The sequence below is a fragment of the Rhagoletis pomonella genome, unplaced genomic scaffold, assembly GCF_013731165.1.
Source record: "Rhagoletis pomonella isolate Grant_MI unplaced genomic scaffold, Rhpom_1.0 Rhpom_scaffold_00002, whole genome shotgun sequence".
NCBI classification, from domain to species: domain Eukaryota; kingdom Metazoa; phylum Arthropoda; class Insecta; order Diptera; family Tephritidae; genus Rhagoletis; species Rhagoletis pomonella.
In genome coordinates this window covers 1,706,427-1,727,095 of record NW_023458556.1, presented here as the reverse complement: position 1 = coordinate 1,727,095, position 20,669 = coordinate 1,706,427, and the positions used below count along the sequence as shown (strand labels likewise).

General features: G+C 40.7%; 1 protein-coding gene across 1 annotated transcript in view; it reads right to left on the bottom strand.

Moving 5' to 3' along the window:
* The window catches only part of LOC118732419 (teneurin-a-like), a gene marked incomplete in the record, with an annotated part of 439,680 nt that overhangs the window by 102,842 nt on the left and 316,169 nt on the right, over positions 1-20,669 (bottom strand). The window contains 2 exon segments of the mRNA XM_036461555.1: positions 1,013-1,119; positions 10,431-10,682. Coding sequence (XP_036317448.1) covers positions 1,013-1,119; positions 10,431-10,682 — 359 coding nt within the window.

Here is a 20,669-nt window from a genome sequence, read left to right as displayed (position 1 = left end):
GCACTCACGCACAAATTCACACAAGTCGAGATGTTCAAAGTTTGTTTTGTACAAACAGCGTGAAACATCGCAGGCAACAGCAGCAGCGGCACCTCATATGAAGTGTTTACATTACATTAGCCTAAAATGATGCCAGTTTGCATAGTCTACAAACAAACACATACAAACATTTGCACATGCGAATTTACTCTTTATTCTATAGTTATATACATACATACATACATACATAGTTATGCACACATGCACACTACTCAGCTCAGGTGGAAGATGTGTGCAGTTGATATATAGTATGAAGTAGCTGAGCAGCTGACAGTATCTGAGGAGCTGTCTATTTGAGTATCTCTGTGTTTGCTAATGTCATTAAATCCCTTTTCGCTTAATTAATGTAACAAAAGCTTGTGGAAAAAGGTTCAACAATGACTGTCATTACGCTCGCCTCGTTATGCAGCAACGTCACAGGGCATTATCCGAGGATATTAAGGCGAATCTGTGCTGGGCTAATGACGCTACCATATCCAAACAAGTAAATACATACAGATAGTATTATTATATGTATGAGGACATTGAGCTTTAATTCTGATAAACGGCGAAAATATTCAATTTGCCTTAATAGACGCTGCTGAAAACGAATGATGGACATTGCGTAGCTCGTAAGAAAACTAATTTGCGCTTACAAACCAAATATGCCCAGCTAAATAAATTTGCAGAGTTGTAAAGGCGCGTGTACGTCGATCAAACTAAGCACTCCACCAAACCCTTAAACACAGCTTCAGGATGTTTCTAAACAATGCGCTTTCACCCTTTCCCGCGCACACCCTCAATAGAACAACAGACAAGCACTGCGTTCATTTACTACTACATACACATTTTCTACTTCGATAGAATAACTTTTAATTATTTCTACACACACACACACACACACATATTTAATGCGCTTTATAAGTACACAAACACATACATACATACATATGTATGTATGGAGATAAGTGCGAGGAACTTCTACGAAACTCACCTGCGAAGTAGGTCAACATGGCGCTTAGGACGACTGTTACTAGTATTAAGGCGATACTCAAACATTTCCAGGAACATCGGTGCTGGCAGCGCTTATCTATGTGAAACCTGCAAGAATGGCAAAGAAAAAGACCGTCAAATTAGACAAATAGAGCACACACACAAATATGTACATATGTATATTCATACCCTGCAGTGAACAACCAAACCAGTCAATAAAAATACAAACAATACAATTATTTCAATTTAAATATAAATAACAAATTTGAAAATCTAATTTCATTTGAAAAAATAAAATAAAATTTGCAAAGAAATCCTTGAGCCATAAAAATTAAATTAATTTAAAAAAATATATATTTTTCTTCTTAAAAAAGTAAGTTTCAAAATTACAATAAAAAACCTAAACAATAAAATACATAAAAAAATTTGACAAAAATTCCTGCCCAAGGACTTGAACCCCGGACCTGAGTACGGACACGCTAATGCAATGCAAAATGGCATACTTGTTCCTTACACGGGGTTATGATTTCGCCGACATCTCGTGGGACATCGCCTTGTTACAAATACCAGTCGCTAACACTGCAAACGGATAGAACTTGAACTAGTTGGGCAGAAACGAAAACTGGTAGTTTTCCCTGTAGGGTATATATGAACGCATGCGAAAAAGTAAAGTCGGAATTCTAGTGCTCTCCCCCCTAAGATTTTTCTATACCAAAAAAAAGTTATGCCCCTATTTTTTATACTCAAAAAATATTCAGCGGTCGCTTAAAGCGCTTCGATTAGAAAACTTTGTTTGTCTTCAGAAGACTTCCGCTAATAATACCCAATTGTTTATTTTACAATTATTTAATATGTAATAATGATTTTCTATGGGTACCCATATTGCAATTTTTTGGGTTTCGAGGGATCCTATAAAATGTAGTTAATAATAAAGAATGGTTAAATATATAATTGGGTAATATTACTGAAAGTCTTCTGAAGAGAGAAAAAAGTTTTCCGGTCGAAGAATATAGATTCTCAAGACGTTTATACCATTTCTACGAAGAAGTGTTTATTCCTCATACAAAGTACATGGAAAACTTTGAGCGACTTCTAAATATTTTTTTATTTCAAAAAAAAAACAGAGTTATAATTTTTTCGGTATAGAAGCATTAAAACTCCGACTTTACTTTTTTGGACCACCCTGGTGTGTACATACATACCCTTGTGGTCAGCTGATTAAGTCAACTGACATTTGGACTAGTTTTGGCTATTTTTCCTTACTTTATTTAATGTTTATGTTTTTTTATAAAAGTCTAACCTAACCAGCGCCACATAAATCCACATTTCCAACTTCGTACACTAAGAAAAAAAAACGCGTTGTAATAATAAAATTTTTTTATTTGATTACCGTTTAAAAATGTTCGTATTTAAATCAAGCGATGTGATGTTGATTCAAACTCAACATTTGAAAACACATTTACATGTATGGCTGTAGCTGAGTGCGCAAAGACGCTTGATCCAATTGGTTGCTGCCAAGAGGGTCTGGGTTCAATTACCATCAGGCGGAACATAAAATTAATTTTTTTCGTTTCCTTCTTAATTTCGAAAAGGCATCTGTGCACTTCACAACGACATATTTTATAACGTAGGCGTATTTTTTTTAATTTAGCACGTTTTTTTTTTAATTCTAAAATTTTTTCCCTCAGTTCACAAAAATTATGGAAGCTCAACAAACCTCAACATTTGTACCCGAAAATTTAAAACTTTTAATTCAGAATTTTTTGTAAATTTTAGGTATGCAGCTTTATAGCTCATTCAATTTGAGTACAGTACTCCCCGCTTAATTGTGAATTGACTTCCCCGCTTATTTGAATTACCTTATCGGTAAAAGAATATTGCATAAAAAATCCATATAAATTTTCCCGCATTAATTGAAAGTTTGAAATGTGCATTTATGTGGCGCTGGTTAGTTAATATGCTAAACTTGTATAAAAACATATAAACATTAAATAGACAAAAAAAAACAGGCAAAAACTAGTCCAAATGTGCTTTGACTTAATCAACTGACCACAAGTATATGTATGTAGTAGTTTTTAAGTACCAATGCATGTATGTATGTACATGTACATATCCATATATAAGCGACAGTCCGTTTAAAATAATAGGAACGAAGCGGCAAAAGCAACAGGCAAATTAAAAATAAACAAAATAAAACCTGTTGTCACACATATTCTGGTCGTTTCCGATGTGTTTAGAGAGGCAGGACGGACTTGGCTGGAGTTTCAGGACCTGAAGGTAATTCGTAGTGATTATCTTAATTGTGTTTATGTGTAGTTTTAGTTTAAGTTGCGGTTATAGTGGTGATTAAAATTAGATTAAAAATAATGTGCCGGGTTGGTTGGTTGGTGAAAGCTTTGAAAGCTTTAAAACCATTTCCAGCTGTGTGTGACCGTTGCATCAAAAGATTTCATTGGCCGTTACTTTTAATTATCTCTCAACACAGTAAATAGACTTTGGTAACGATGCTCCCACTGGTAAGTTAAAAATGCAATTGCAATTAATTGACCATTATATTAAGAGCTTGAAATATCAGAGTAACTTGCTAAGGGTTTGCGCCTACGGAGCTTGCTGTCAATTCTTAAATTGTGAAACTCGTTTGATACTTTTACCAAAAAAAAATATAAAAAATCTTTATACTATGCGAAATCATCATAAGAAGAAGGAGAGGGAGCCAGTTCGTGAGTGCGAAGAGCATGAGATGATGGCAGGAAAAATGCGGCAGAAATTTCCGTCAGTAAGAAGGCAAAAACCAAATCTCTTGAGACCCAAGGATGTTTCTTTCATATACGAAGATGGCAGTCTGGTGACATATATCCAGAGTTCATTTTAAATATGGGGGGATCACTTTCCACCACTTTTGAACAGCTCTGCACCGGGGCGCGTTTGACGACGCATAACCTAAGCCTAAGAGGCTAATATATTGGGACGATGCTTAGTTTCCTTCACTAGACGAAGAAGAAACGAGAATTGCAATAATGAACAATAATTAGACCAAAGAACAAAATTGCGCCTAGATTCTACGAAACATCGGCAGTGTGCTAACTACCCCAGGATCCTGCAGGAAATGCAGTCTCTTTATGAACCACCTGACCGGGATGTACCAGTGTGGCTGCGTGTGGGAAAGGCCCTCGATAAGCAAATCAAAACACACCACCTTTACGCTGAATTCGAAGCCACTTTCGACAGCATGAAGAGAAGCTGCCTCTAGAACTTCAGGCTTACATTTTGGGATTCCCGCAAAACTAATTCGAGACCAACCGAGGTTTTGGACAATCGCGATTCTGCTGGAGTGACATTGACTTTGCCGTCATAAACAACAAGGCCGGGCTTACAGCAATTTCCACCTCAGAGCAGAAAGCAAATAACGAAGGCGAAGAACTTTTCCCATGGTGAAATCATAATAAGGTGTGATTGATAGCGAAGTGTTTGTTGAGATTTTGAAAAAGGCTGCGGTTTTACTGGCACTCCACTAAGGAAAATAATGCAATGCCGTCTGTTTATGCTTTTACTTCGCTTCGCTAAACCGTTCGTTCCGCCAAATTCATTTGCTTCGCAAGTGATAATACCACCCTAAGGGTGGTGCTGAAATTATTTTATTTTATATACACGGGTATTTGTAATATTGATGTGCTTTAAGCTATCTAAAAAATCATTACAAGCATTATAGGAAATTTCCTTATTTTACAAAATTTTGTTTAACTATAAGTTCTAATATATGAGCAAGCCTCACGAAGGTGTCGACACAAATATGCTTGTACAACTCGTAAAATTGGATGATGGCGTCCTAGTGAAAAAATTCTCCGATTCGACATTCGTAGGTTTCATCGTCCATCTAGACCAGGATACCAGGTGCATAAGGCTCTATCTGCACTTGAGTCGAACTACTGGTGCAACTTCGCCATAAGTCAGGGCACAATTTTATTAACAAAATTTTTCTCTTTGATAACTAGAAGAATAATTCCTTTTGAAGAAACTTTATACGGCTATCTTATTGGTTTTGTTTATCTATTCTATTTGATTACTATTCCTCCGCCGAGTTAAGCGAAATCAACTGGAAAGAAAAATTAAGAGAAAATGAAATGAACCCTTGGTAGAAAAGTATGAGAAATGAGGAAGCCAGCACCCACGTACGCTTTGTGGCCACCGTTTTATGTTCGTTACGACTTTTAATACTGTTGCAGTGCTCACCGTCACCCGCTGTACCAATGTTGCAATGTCACGGTATTACAAATCATTATTAACTTCATTTTTGTGCAACGCGGATTTTCTCATTTGCGCGTTAAACCGCATTGCAAAAACGACAGCAACCGCAACCGCAACAAGAAATGGCGGCGACAACAACGCGATCAGATTCGAACGCAGCGCTAGCCATTCTTCTTATCCTTCACACTGCGTTCACACCTCGTGGCATTTGCATGCAGCTGACAAATGCAGCAAATGTGGCACGAACGTACATTAAAGTGGGATTCGCAAGGAGCTCAGTGCTACCGGCGCTGCCACGGGTAATCGACGTCTGGTAACAGTTGGTATTGCCGCGCCCTGAAGAAGCTTGCCACAGCGCCACAAAGCGATTTATAACTGCCGAGGTGATGCTTTAGTTTTATTAACGTGCGTGCGTGTGTGTGTGTGTGTGTGTCTGTTTCAGAGGAGTGCTGCCAGAACATGCAGTCATGTTGTTGCAACACGGAAAGTGTTGCATTTGTCATGTGCGAAACGTGCGAACCGTTTACAAGCGCGCGGTGGAGCGGTGGAGCGGGACGACGTTGCACTGCGTGTTGCGCGTGGCACGTATCTCTTTAATGTATTTTTATGTTGATTATGCTTATTGCCATGTCTTAGCCAAATGGATGGCATTGCTAACGATCTCGGCTTAGAGTCTACATTTGACATTATGCTCCGCTTTCCGCTTTATTCTCCTACTTGGCGGCAGCCACTGCTTGTTGCCTTGTCTTTGTGTAAGATTCTTAAATAAATCTTACTTTTCGTAAAAACACACTTTCAAAGAATTTGTCATATGTTGCGACACGTTGCATGTTGGCTTATTGTGCAACATTGGTAGCAAATAGTCGTCGTCTGATGCGCATCTACAAACACATATGTATTTAGTTTCAGTATAAATAGTTACATATTTCTTGAGCGGTAGCTATCGCCACAACAGCAACAACCTGAACATCAGCTAGAATTGCCAGATTTAAGGTGTAAGCGGGATTAAAATGCGTTCGGTTGGCGCAGCAACTGTTACTGAAATGACGTGCGCGTTTGAAGTTGCTACCTGCAACCCAACAGCAGCAGCATCGCCATCGGCATTGGCAGCAGCATCAGCTGCACGAATCCAGATTTAATTTTGCTTTTACTTATTCTGATGCTGCTTCAGATTCCGCTCGAATCGCCAGCTTAAGTTGGTGCTTATGTGGAATTAGAGCTTAAAATGCTGTAAAAATACGCGTACGCCAGGATTAGTAGTGGCGAATGTGCGGCAGCGAGCGAACAAATCAAAGTAACCCATACCAATGTCAACAACAACTACAACAACAAAAAAACATCAACTTTAAATGGGAGACATAAAGTGCAATAAATAAGCGAATGAGTGAATGACTGACTCACTGGATGAGCTGAAAGAGCAATTCACAAAGGTGATTCTGTTTACGATGGAGACAGCCAGCTTACAGCGGCAAAGAATTTTATTACGCAACTAAGAAGGACTTAACGGAGCACAAAGTAAACTAAGATGCATGCAGGCAATACAGACGGAAGAAGATGGAGTCAGTGGCATGCAAACGAAGAGATAATATTTCGAACAAGCAAGAAGGCGGCTAGAAGCGAACCTGTATTGGATTTATCCGCATTTTAAAGATAGTTCTTAGAACACTGTTCGAGACACAGCTTCTTTTAAACATTGATTTAAGAAAAACTTGAATTTGCTGCAGAGTTTAGTCTTCTCCAATTTGCAAGTTTAACAACTAAAGGATCTCAAAAAGTTGTGTCCTTTTGATCAAAAATCCAAACCACGGCTAGACGGTTGCTATGCCATAGTTTTGGATGCCATTTGGGTATCTAATTTCGCAATGCATACAGACTTTCTCATCACCATCAGATCCTTGCATTTTCCTTTACGATATGATTGCTCCCTTTATAGAAAACTCAGCTAAATATTAAAATGTCTGTCATTTTCGGCATCCCATTAACTTTCCACCACTTCCGATCACATGCCCCTCATACCTCAATTCGGGGGTGCACTACAAGCTGCCACTTCACTGCGAAGCGTTAAGTTGCCACATTAATTGCCACCGTTGTCACCACCACCCACCCAATGGCAATTAACTGCCACTCACAACGCGACAGCCAACTACTTTTCAAACGCCTTTTCCACCTCACAGCCAGCATGCAACTCTATCTATGCCATTTGCCACACCATGTGCACGCACGCACTCACGTTGCGCTTTCACACTTCATCATTTTGTCTATTTACCTTGTCTTGCCACGACCTTAGTTTGTCTCCAAGCAGAGTTGCATGCGCGCGCGTGTGGGTGGCATGCAATGTTGCACATCATATTTGCAACCTCTTGACGTTCGCATCCATGCGCGTGGTGCAAGCGACGGTGTATGGAGCTGATGATTGCGCGGTGCCGCCGGATGGAAGGGTGGCGGCGACGACATAAAAAATGCGCGACGCGGAAAACTTTGCACTGTCAACACATTAATGCAACGTAATAATTTCGTGCCGCTGCAAGCCGCGATGCGCATCCCTGCCGCACCTCATTTATGTGCCGCACTGTGCATTTGAATGGCACGCTACCGCCTGGCGTGGCGTGGCGTGCGTCGCTGCATTGAAACTTCTTCATTATTCACCACTGAATGCAGCATCGGAATTAGTTGGTGCTTCCTACAAGTCGAGGCTATTGAAGTCGCTGCTACTTTAGCTCCAGCTTGCTTTCCTATTGACATAACGGGAAATTGGTCATTAGTTGTAGACAGCGTTAAGTGCCCCATCGCCTCACCTTCGCCCATTTGTGGCTGCCTTCCATCACATGTCATTTGACTGAATTACTGGGATGGGCTTTCGCTCTAGGCGCAGTTGTTTCTGTAATTTATGTTTACAGCGGTGAAATGCCAGTGCCATTTGCCCCATTTGCCACAATCGCAACTTCCAGTGCCCGCGAGCAGGCAATAAGCGGAAAGTGTTGACAATTTTCTCCGATTTTTTGCATCGTAATTTCAAATGCAAATTAGTAGCACTGACATGGGCTTGCACCATCAACAGCGGCTGGCACAAATTGCTGCTGCCGCTTCGGCAAATAGGCAAATTTATTACAGACTGCTAAATTGGCAGGCGAATAAGTTATTTATTTGGTGGCATGTTTGAGCACCGCAACAAATGGCACCAGCTCAAACGCTGCGGCGCATAAGTAGTGCTTAAGCGGGTCCACCACACGTACATATGTACCTTCACACTGTTGCAAGAAGCGTTAAGTGCTTGCCTCAAGCGATCACACCACTTCGCAGTCAGCGTGGTTGCAGCTCCTTCATGTTAACGGGAATACTTGGAATTCCGTCGATCTTCGAACAACAATGCAAACAGGCTTACAAGTGGAAAATGGACAATGCAAATTGATAGATATATCGAACACGGGAACACTTAAGTGACCCACTTGCTGCTGCTGGCCAGGCAGCTGTCTTCAACTCGCTAATTTATGCATCGTCACGTGCTGGCCATAGCCTCCGACAATTATTGCTTTTTATGACTGTATTTTGTGGCGCGTTGATACTTTGGTAATCTGCCTGCTTGCAAGCGAATTCGACATGGAAGCAAACGACATTCTTTGATTTTGAAACGAATGCTTTAAAGTGTCGGCCCATCGGAAATTTTCGAAGCTGTACGTAGAAAGGCAGAAAGAGAACTGTGGAAAAGAGTAGGAATGAAAGAAGCGATCACACCTCCAAAGAGCCACAACTCAAAATTAAAACACAAATCGTAAAGTGTTCTTTTATCGCTCTTGAAATTTTGAACGTATTGGAGAGTGCAAATCATTACATAAATATATGGGAGTATTCAAGATTCTTTATCTCAACACGAACTACGGTATTTGGGCAAGGAAGTAGGTGTTTTCATTCTTTCATTCGTGAGCACTTAAAGGATTATCCATAAAAACCGTTAACTCCTTTTCAACACTACGGCTTGCTGGAACTTCATATTCATAATGAGCTCAAGTAAGCTCAAGGCATATTGAACAGACACATGGAGCAGTCTGACAAATTTCAATTTAAAATTACAAAATCAACATCGATATCCAGACAGCTGGTTTTTCCTCTGCTGCTGCTTGGGCAATGTGCTTTGGGTGATCTGAAACTTTATGAAATTTGTTTAATGCCTGCCCTATCGCCAACTGCAACTAGCTCTAGCAAAATTCCGTCAATTGTTCAACCCGAGGTCAAGCAGATCCCTCAGCGTTTGGTCCTTTCATTGCCTTCGTGAGCGCCCTTGCTTTTGCTATCCAAATACATAAAACTTCGTTAGGCCTCGCACAAAATTCACTTCGGCCGACCGTAGCGCTCTTAACAGCTGGCATAAACGCTCGACCTTCTCTTCGCCACAGACTTTGAACAACTCATCAGTGGTGCTCATATTAATCCCGGCGATTAGGAATTGCTGAAAGTTCGCAAAGGTCCGTTGTAGCTGCAGCTTCTAGTTGAGTTCAGGAGTTATCGGTGAATTTGAGTGTGGACTGGTCTCAATTCAAACTGGTTTAGGCGATATGAATGCTCTGTTGGCATATTTAATAATAACACAGGCCCACAAAAAAAAAATCGATGAAAGGTTCCTTTGACCAAAGCTAGTCTGTTATATGTTTTTGGGGTCGCTGAACACGACTCTGAAGTCCGTTTTTCTCCATCACGTCTGGATTTTTTCTAACCTCAAAAAAAAACATCTCGGATTTTCCGTGACAGATTTGACAATTTTGTTTGTAGTCACACGATTGGTACAATACAGCGAGGTTGTATTGAAAATTTTTAACAACAAAATATTTTCCGTGATTGGAATAAAGAATAAATATTTGTTTATTCACACGATTGGGATATGATTTGCACCAATATTTTAGGCAAATTCCCATTCGTGTAACTCTACCTTAAGGCAGAACCTAGCTTCGTCATATTAATTTTAGTGTGGAATCAAAAATAAGCATTTCAGCGGTTATTCGTATTTTTAACACAAAGGCAATTTAAAGTTTTAAATTGTACGTATGTCCTGTTCTCTTTACTTTTTACATAACCGTCTCTTCGTGCTTCGATATTTTTTCTGGTGACTTTCCAGCTTAACTCCGTTGCGTTGCAAAATAAAAAAAATAAAATAAATAAAAATACGTAAAGAGGCAACTTACCTGGATGGCGAATAGGGCGAGTAGTGCGGTGTATGCGCTGAGTGTGAGTTACGCAACGGGAACCCGGGCATTACCAACGGCTGTGAGCCGCTCATCTGACAATGCGGTCCCCCCGGTCCATTCATGCCTGGCCCACCGCCACCACCGGGCACTCCGCCGCCCCGGTCGATGCCGCCGTGACCCAGCGTATTGTTGCCTGTTGACATACTTTGCGCCATCTGTTGTTGATGCCCGCCCGGCATTGGACCCAATCTGCCGAGAAAAAAACGAAAATGGAAAACAAATTTAATAAATATTTATTTACGAGTATAAAGTCAGTTGAGTTGGTGTACTCATTACAATGTTTGTTGTACTCGTTTGTGCTTATATTTGTAGGCATATTTGCAGTTGAAAATGCGAGCGATGCGCCCTGTTGCATAATACTGCATATACATAAAAACAACACCAACAACAACAGCGAAAAGCCGGGAAAATGCAAAACACAAATGGCGCTGCCGTTGCTTTGGGCGCTGGGAAATTCGTCGGATGCTTCGTTGTTTTATTGACAAAGCACACATACACATGCATGCACTTGCGCGTTAGTGTGCGCGAGCGTGTACGTGTGTGTGTGTAATTTTTTATGCAGCAATTGTATGCACGCGCGTGCAAAATAAAAATGGCCATTATGGCGGGAGTTAAGTAAAGCGGAAATTTTAAATTAAAAAACATAAATCAATAGGGCGCACAAAGCCCGGCCGCCCTAGTGCCCCGCCCGCCCGCTCCACCGCAGCAACATCGCATGGTGGAGCGCCAATCGAACGTCCGGCGGCGTAGTGCGCCATCTGGCCAAGCGCCATTTCCATTGTCCATTGTTGTTTTTATTTGCGCTGTTTTCCGCACCATTGTTGCATCTGCGCCGTTAGTGTTGCCCTGCATTGTTATCGATGGCTGCTTTTTTGTTGCTTTTGCGCGCCATATTATCGGCAACATTAAACGGATGTGCGCCTACGGGCACTCGGCCACACGATTACAGTTCAGTGGAGCTGCTCTCTTCGACTTATTTATTTTAATTTTGTTTGCGTTGAATGCTCGTATTTGCCTGTGTTGTATTGTACTGTACTGCACGCTACAACTGCGCCAAAAAGTTGGCACTTTGTTGTTGTTTGGGCACGGAACTTTCAGTTTATTTATTACAGCTTCGAGGCATTTGTCACAGAGGACTTTGGCCGAAGCACCAACTTTTCACTGATTTGTAGTATGAAATATGCAGTGTATAGTATTAGGCGCGACAGCAGAGATTACGCTCATCGACAAGAAGCACAACAAAGACCAGGGCACATCCATAAATTTCCAAGCATTTGCGAGAGTGCCACAGCGAACATTTTGTGCTGATAATTATTTCGAATAACGGTCGAAAAAATAGTAACAAACTATTCGCAGGACAGACTAAGTGATCTAAACCAATTCAAAAATAAGTTTCGGACATCACTGCACTAGTTTCCGCTCGGCTATTTATTCTGATTTTAATACGCCCGCTTTTCAAGGGACGCTCGTTTCCACTTTGATTCAATACTTATACAATTACTTCAGTCTCTTGCTCGCCGTGTGGAGGGGTCAAAAATTCCCGCGTGCATGTTTAAACCAAATTCACTCTCTTCGAGACTCGACCGCAACATCAAAGCTCGAACTTTCGTCTGCGAAAGTCCAGTCAACTCCATCGCACAAGTGCAGCTCATCGCCAAATAGCCGCATCAACCACAGCCATAGGAAGACAGGAGCTCTGCAACTTGATCGTCACCCCCATTTTCGCATATATGTATGTATACATATTTATATGCTTATATGTGTGGGTCAATGCTTTGCAACTAGTATTGACCACATCCTGCCTTCATCTTCCTTCTGGCCGCTTGTCAGCTAAGCGACTCACTTAAGCAGTCTGCCCAACGTGCAGGAGGGCAGAAAGCTGGCCTCGCTCGGCCTGTGACCACATCAAAACGCTGACATAGACTCTGGCTGTATGGTCGAACAACTTAATTCAAATTGCTTAAATCTAAAGTTTTGTTGTTAATAAATCACCAGCACAGGCATTCAGACACATACAAGTCATACGTCGACGATGAGTGGCAACGAAATGAACTGCTAGCCACCCAACTCAGAGAGCTCAGTTGAACCGTAGGCACCACACAAGTTCCGACTAGAACTCCGAAGTTTGTGTGTGTGTGTGTGTCTGGCAGAATGCAGTAGCTCGGAGGGTAACATACATATGCAAATTTGTCTACTTGGACTGCCAACTTCGTGCAGGTTTAAGTCACAACACACACAGGCATTAAACACGTACGTACGGGCTTTTTGCAACGGCCTAACTGAAAAGCTAAAACACACATATACCAAAATTCATGTACTGAATATTGTGTAGGGAAAAGCAAAGGGGCCGGTGGCATGGACACCGCGACGGTATTAATAAATTAGAACCCATGAATCAGTAAAAGTGGCAGCAGCTGGCCACACAACCCTTGGAAGAAGGGGTACTGGAAAGTTCTTAAACTACATAGCGGGTGGTGCTAAGCTGTTGGATAGAATTTAATAAATTCCATTGCATATATTTAGGTGTTTAAGCATGCTACGTGACGAAAGTAGTCATTCACCTTGCAGGTCATTCGTTTTGAATTGTTGGCGATGATTTAACGAGCAAAGTGAAATTACGGAGAGTAGAAAAGAAATAATTGAGGAAGATTATAGTCGTATCAAACGGTCTTAATTTTCTAAAATATTCAATAAATCAACATTTAATCGGAAAAATAATTATGGTTGCAGGTTGGATTCTATGCCTGCCTATAAGAGAGCATCTCTGGAAACAGTCTTTCGAAGCTCTTTTCTGTCTTTCGAAAGACCAATCGAAAGAACTAGCTAGCGAATCAAGCCATTGGTGCATTTGTAAACATTGATAAATTTGGACACTGACAGAGTGGTGTTGTTTGGAAATTTTTTTATTGAGCTGAACTCATTCTGCATAAAGTTTTTAAACCACAAAATCTAAAACTGAAAAGAAATCTAAATTACAGAAAAAAAATAACATAAAATAAAAAACCCACTGCCCGACGACTCGAACCTCAGATCTCTCGAATAGTGCTCCAGTGCTTTGCTCGCTCGGCCACGGCGACTGTTGGTGCAGCACGAACAAAATGACATATGTACATTTAGAATTTGGGATAACCTGAGCAGCACTGCCAGCTGCCACTGCTGTATTGTGAGTCGCTTCATTGGACACCACACTTTCTAAAAAGAACAGCTGATTTCGAAAAACTGCCACTGCGTTATTGTATTTTGGGCTTTAAGATTGCCAAAGCTGGACAGCCAAAGAGCAGATGCTGAGATGATTTCATCTTATCGTCTTATTTGTTAGATTAAGAGTTTGGAGCGATGTTTAACCTTACCGCATGGAATTTAATCACACTACCTCCAATCTCGAGACGTGCGCTTTGTTTGAATTTAAGAGATGTTTATTGATCTACTCTTGGCCAGAATGACTTATCCACCTTGCATTCTAAAGTTTTTGCTAAGATATCGCAGAGCTGACCTTCTGATTGAAAGGGATCACGGATACCCCCTCATAATTTTCTGTCGCATCATCAACGATCAAAACGCCTTAATTGCTGTCTCACCATCGATGTATATCGCATATTCACAGCAAAAACAGCGGCTACATTCCTCGCATAAGACACCTCTTAAGTGGTTTTCTATTCAACTTTGATCCATTCGTGAATAACCTCACTTGCCCTGACGCCGAAGATTTCAAAATGTTTAGCATGGCGCTAACCGCTAGTGTGGCAACGACTGAAGTGTCCCCCCTATTTCAATCAGGGAAGCTCTTTTCGCCACCTCCAACAGCTGCACAATGCTTATCCTTATCTTGTGCATTTCATCCTTACCCCTTGGCTTCCAGGCTAGCTCGCTTTCCAGGAACAATTAGATCCTTAGAATAATTTGACGAATAGCCTGCAATTCGCAGCCCAGTTCACAACCCATTTCAGGTTGCCTTGCTTAAATTCATAAAGAACGCAGGGCATACAGATGTACTAGGAGATGAATCAAACCGAGCAAAATTCAATTTAAACTCTCGCAACACTGCAGGATGAAATATTGAGGAGGTGGAAGCAGAGTGTGTTGCTTTGCCATCATCAACGTGACATTTCACCAAAACAGTGTCACCGCCGCAAGTCCACTGTGCCATTTTTTTGCCTGATATGTACATGTACATATGTAGCGTCCGCTCATCGAATTCGGAATAAATAATGACAATATATTTATTTCTATGCCTACCGCCAAAATGTATTTAAGTGAATGCTTCGGGGAGGCTGGCTGTGAGGCTGCATCCAATCGACAAGTAAATAGAACTACTGTTCTACGGCGCACAGCCAAAGCTCAACATATATGTATAAATTGTATCCGCAACGCCTAGAACGGAGGCACCCACCAAATGGTCACTGTTATGTGTACTAACAAATATTGGCACTAAAGTGGAACGGCAGGGGAAGGGGGCGCGGGTGGTCGACGAGCGCCAGGATAATCAATTATGTGCGCACACTTTGCGTTTCGGTTTGCGCGTGACAAAATGTAAACTCCGCCAATGTTTGCCGTGCATGAGTGTTTGCGGTTCCACCTGACAGAGTGTGTGGTTGGGTGCGTGTTGCGGCCAGTCGCCGCTGATTATTGATTTTTGTTTTAGTGAGTGTTTCATGTTCGATGCCGCGAAATAAATTCCAGGCATCAAACGCTGTTCAATGCCGCTTCGTGCACCTCAACCGGCGCTGGCGTATATACTCCATACTCGTATAAAGCAATTGTCCCGATTGATAACTTTTCAACGACGCAAAATTACAGCATTTAAAGTTACTTAAAGCGCAATCAAAACTTGCACACTACAAAAAAAAGAAGAAGACCCCTACAAAAGCGTCACAGCAAGCATTTTAGTCCGAATCGTTTTAAAGTACGCAAATAAAACTTCAGCTGGTCATTCACTTTGCGACGTTATCTGCGAAAACAAGTGCACATCGACATGTGAGCCATGGCCCCTGAACGAACGGAGTGGCAATGAAAGAAATCGACACAAGGACATGCGGACAATGTCACCAGCAACATTCAGCATAAATTTGATAGCAACGCATCGTCCAGACGTCCGCTGCAGCACCCTGGACCCCCGGCAGCGGCCTTCAAAACAGACTGTGTCCTTTTACATCGGTGGCCAGCAAGAACTCGGCCTGCTCGGTACTTTAATCAGCTGCATCATCTGCAGAGGCATCAGCAGCGGCCATTCACAGCAACCGACACGTAGCGCCATTGTCGGTTATGCAAACATTATTGAGATAAACGAATTATGAAATGCAAACACAGACACAACACACTCACACTCACACTCACCAACCAACATTCGTTCGCATGCCCAGATTCGGCCGGATTGCATGCATTTGCATACATAAAGAAGGGAGACGAAAAAACTTGGGGAGTGGCAGCGCACAAAAATTTCACACAAAAAAACTTAATATCTGGCATACAGCTTGTCTGTGTGTGGGTGTTAGTGTGTGTATATTTGGTAGGTACAAGTGCTTTGCACTCCTTTGCACACAGCACAAAATATACTCAAACCATCGGCTGAGCACAGGACGACAGCCCGGAAGCATAAAGCGAAAAAAAATCTGCGCTAGTAAATTTGTTTACTGGCTCCACTACTCATAAACGCACACATATTAAATTTAATATTAAATAAATGCACCCTCGACAGGGGGCAAAAAAAACAAAAAAATTGCATAGAGCCAAAAATGTGGGAAGCAAACGCTGAATCATGTGCGCTCCCACGAAAAAGGTTCTTAATATATTTTGCGTAGAGCTGAAAGCGCAGCGAACTTTGGCTAATAAACAGAGAAAATGGCCGTCGACATGCAACAAAGTGGAAAAGTTACAAAATTGCTCACTCAAGCCACCGCACCGTTTGCGTGCTGCTGTTCGCCTAAATTTATGTTGCAAGAAGCGCAGAAGAGGGCATTCGCCATACCGTTCGCTGCAGTGTCAAAGGTCGACGTTGGCACAGTGGGATGAACGCCTGTCAGCCGCCGGTTTGTTTGCAACATGGAACAGATCGTACCAGCCACTACGTCGACTTCCTTTGTTTGTTGTTGTCGACGTCATATTTTTTGAGCAATTTAAATATTCGTTTATGTTTCAAATAAGGTAAATGGTAAAGCGCCTAAAAGTGCGCTGCACAGCGTAAAGCCCGCGTGTTCGTGCCGCTTCGGAATTCGCAGTGAGACAGCCGCAACAAAAGCAGCCACGCACCACATTGTTCAGCAGCAGTCTAGTAGACAACGCAAGACAAAAAAAAAAAACAAGAAAATAATGAAAATTTGTTTTGCCTACGAAAAAAAAAAAATGAAATGGTTGGCTCTTCTGCTGGCGTTTGGGCTGGGCTATGTGGTGTCTCCCGTCGTGGCGTATTTTGTATTTATCCAACATTTTTGCTCAGCAAAATAGAAGTCTAAAAATACCACCGAGCGCGCATACCCACAGAACCACGGAAGCGTTTCACTTCCGCACTTCACCTGACGCAGTTGGGCTTCTGGCGAGCCTGATCTTCAACCTGGTTGATTGTACTTCAAAGGTTGTTTCCAACATACGTATGTATATGTTAATGTATTTGTATGTACTCGTAAAAATGTTTCATAAAAAATTCATAACAAGCGAAACTTTAAAATGTTACAACCTTTTAGCGGCAAAAGGCGCCACACGCACCACACATTTGGCGTTGAAGATGAGTGCATGGATGAACAAACCGTTATAGTGACTGCTCTTCCCCTTGTAATTCCTCGCTTGGTGTTTTATACTTAAAATTCTAGACGCCTGGCTACCCTCGCCCGCAATTTGTCACTCGGCGCCCGTATGAAAATCACCTTTTTCGCTTTCGCAAACAAGGGCAAGGAGAAAAAGAGTGGAAGTGGCAGATGAAGCCTTTTGACGGAGGAAAGTGCAAAGGGCACAATCTGGGAGATATAGAAAATCTGTTTTATTTTGCATCGTTGATGGTGAATTCTGCCGGTCGTTTTGTATTTTTAGCAAAAACCGCCACACGTCTAATAACACCCGCAGGGATCCAACAGGAACAAAATGGTAAACGCGCAACAACAAAAATACCAAATGAAAAAATAGGCAAATGAGCAAAATGTACAACCCAAACGCTAAACGAGACACCAAAGTGTGCGACAATGATCAAAGAGAAAATGTGCGATTTTACGTTTGTTGTATTTTCGAGTACCGCCGTGGTTAAGCGGAATGTTGCCATTTACCTTAGTTATTTGCACAGGAAGTATTTAGCTGATGATGAAAACATTAAATATTTGGATTAGACAATTTGTGTTGAGGGTGAATGAAGTACTTGCCGCTTTCGGTGGAAGAAATTTCAAATTAATAAAAAGACTTGCGCCACACGAGGAAGGATAAACAGATTAGCTTCGCCTGCCGACAGTTCTTCTGTCGTTTCTATAGAGTTGACAAAGTGGCGGTCGCTAAAGCCAGTGGATTTTACGCATGGCTGCCATTCAATGCTTTGTACACACATACGTACGTATGTAGGGTAGGCTCCCAGCAGAAAAAATTATCAATTGATAAAAAACATAACCCAATTGTAGTTAGGTTTTTTGCGGGATTTCTTTAAAATATATAACTTGTAGTTAGTTACAAAAAGTAATGTAGGAGTAATGCAGGAGACTGTTTTCTTTAAACGCGTTTTTATTTAAATATCCTGCACTTCGCAAATACTTTTTCGAATTGAGGACAAATAAAAGGAAGATCGAAATTTCATATTACATTATATTTTGCTTAGCTGCACATCCTTCTTTGCACGAAAAACTTGTGCACGTAACCGAAAAAGGCACTTAAGCGAATTTTCTTTACTACTTCAATGAGGAAGGTATCCGAATCCCTATGAAACCAAATAATGGAGAAGCACATATCACGTAGAAAATAATGCAAGCGAAATTTATTTCGAATGGTATCTTATTATCTATATAACTAGACAAATTGATAGCCATTTCCGTTGTTCTGCGATATGAGTAAAATAAATAAAAGCTTGTAAAATTAGGTAATTGTAGGGCCAGTGCAGGTAAACCTAATACTTTCTTTGATAATTGATACTAGTCGCACAATTTTTAAGGCAGGTATCGCCAATGTGCTGGTATGCTAAATGCATCTATCGGAGCCGTTTCCTTATAAATGTTAAAAATAATGCTTTTGATGCGCATTTTGGGGTAGGTATCTTAAATGTGCACTTAAGCATAGAGGCTGCAAAGCAAAATATACTGTATCACTTTGAAGGTATGTCAGGCGGACTTCGGATATGGGACCACCTACAGTAGATATGTAGACAAATATGAAATGTAATAAAATAAATAAAAAAATTAAAAAAAAAGAAATTCAAAGAAAAATATTTTGTTTTTAATATTGATATTTTGTGTCAAAAAGTAGTTATTTACAAGTTAGTTACATCAAATGCAGAGGTAACCACCCTTGACTGAACATGGACTTGGACTTTGGACTGAGGGCTCACTGGCATCACAACTAACGGAGAGGGATAAGAGTGTCAACCACCATTTAGAAATTAAATTGACTATTCTCTCACTCTATACTATACAATACGTATGAACATTAGGGGTATTTTCGAAGTCTTGCATGTAGCATGGATTGTATGGAATGCATAAATACTATTCCAAGTTTGCAAGAGTACGAGAGCCTCCCATTGCAAAATAGTAGCAAGCAGCGAAATTCTGTATCAAATTCGGATTCAAATACAATAACAAGATACAGTAAAACAAAAAAAAATAAGTGAGTGAAATTAGAGAAATATGTAGCAATTTCAACATCTAAACAATTAGTACAGGGTCGCATTTATCTTGCTATGTTTTTTTTTTCAAAATATATACATGGGCTTTGCAGTGATAGGAATTGTTGTTTTCAATGTATATTGTTGTTGTGTGTTTGCAAGTTATGCAAACCGTGCAATCCGTGCAACGTGCAACAGTTTTGCAAGATTTCGAGAATACCCCTAATACATATGTACAATTTACATACAATTTACATATGTATATACCCCTGCAGGGAAAGCTACTAGTTGTGAACTATAATTCTACCGGTTTGCGTTTCAGCCCAACTAGTTCACGTTCTATCCTTTTTCAATGTTAGCGACTGGTATTTTTAACATTGCGATGTCCTACGAGATGGCAATTGTCAGGCTATGCATCAGCATCTACTAGTATAAATACTAATAGCATCATACCAGTTGAAGAGTTAGTCTGCCAATTCATGCCCCGTGAAAAGCATAAGTGTGCCTTTTTGCTCGCGACGCTCCAGCAGTCACAATGGCCGACAGAGCAAAGTACTCGCGTGGTAAGCCTGAGGTCCCAGGTTCAAATCCTGGCGCAGGGAAAGTTTTTTTATTTTCTATTTTTTATTTAATTTTTATTTTTTATACATTTTTTTTTTGGTTAGGCTGTTTATTGTAATTTTTAAATTTAATAAAAAAATATTTTTGGTTAATTTCTTTGTTTTTATAGCACAAGCATTTCTTCCAAAATGTTTTTTTGCAATGCAATTAGATGATCAAATTTGTTATTTATTTATAAATTGAATAAATTAGTTTTACTTACATTTATTTAACTTTAAAAATCTTAACCACCTCCAAGCGGCCTCGAACCTGGAATTTCAGAACCAGAACCAGTAGTCTTCACGTGACGCCACAGCCAACATTTGTAAGAAAATCAATTATAATTGCGTTTTATTTTTGGCTTCGGCAATTCAAAGGCAGATGTCGCTGATCGCCTAAGTTCTTCGAAATTGTCGAACTGGTAGGCACATACCACTTAATGAACTAGTATATTTTCTAACTGGTTTGGCTTTTCACTGCAGGGTACAATACAAGCGCAAGATTATATGAAAAAAATACATCCCCATCATGAAAGTCGATCTGTAGACGCACCCTCCATTGCAGCTCAATTCAATTAAAATCGGCTAAGCTAATAATGGCAATGACAAGCTCGTCGGCTTCCATATTTATTTACTTAAAGAAAATCAATTCCAAACACAGCGAGTGGTATTTCCCAACCAAAAAAAAAAATATGTGCAACAAGAGCGCAGCGTGTTTGCCCAGCAATAGCAAGAAACATTTCAAATTCGTTTAGGCAACATAATCAGCAACAACAACGGTGACAGCATGAAAAA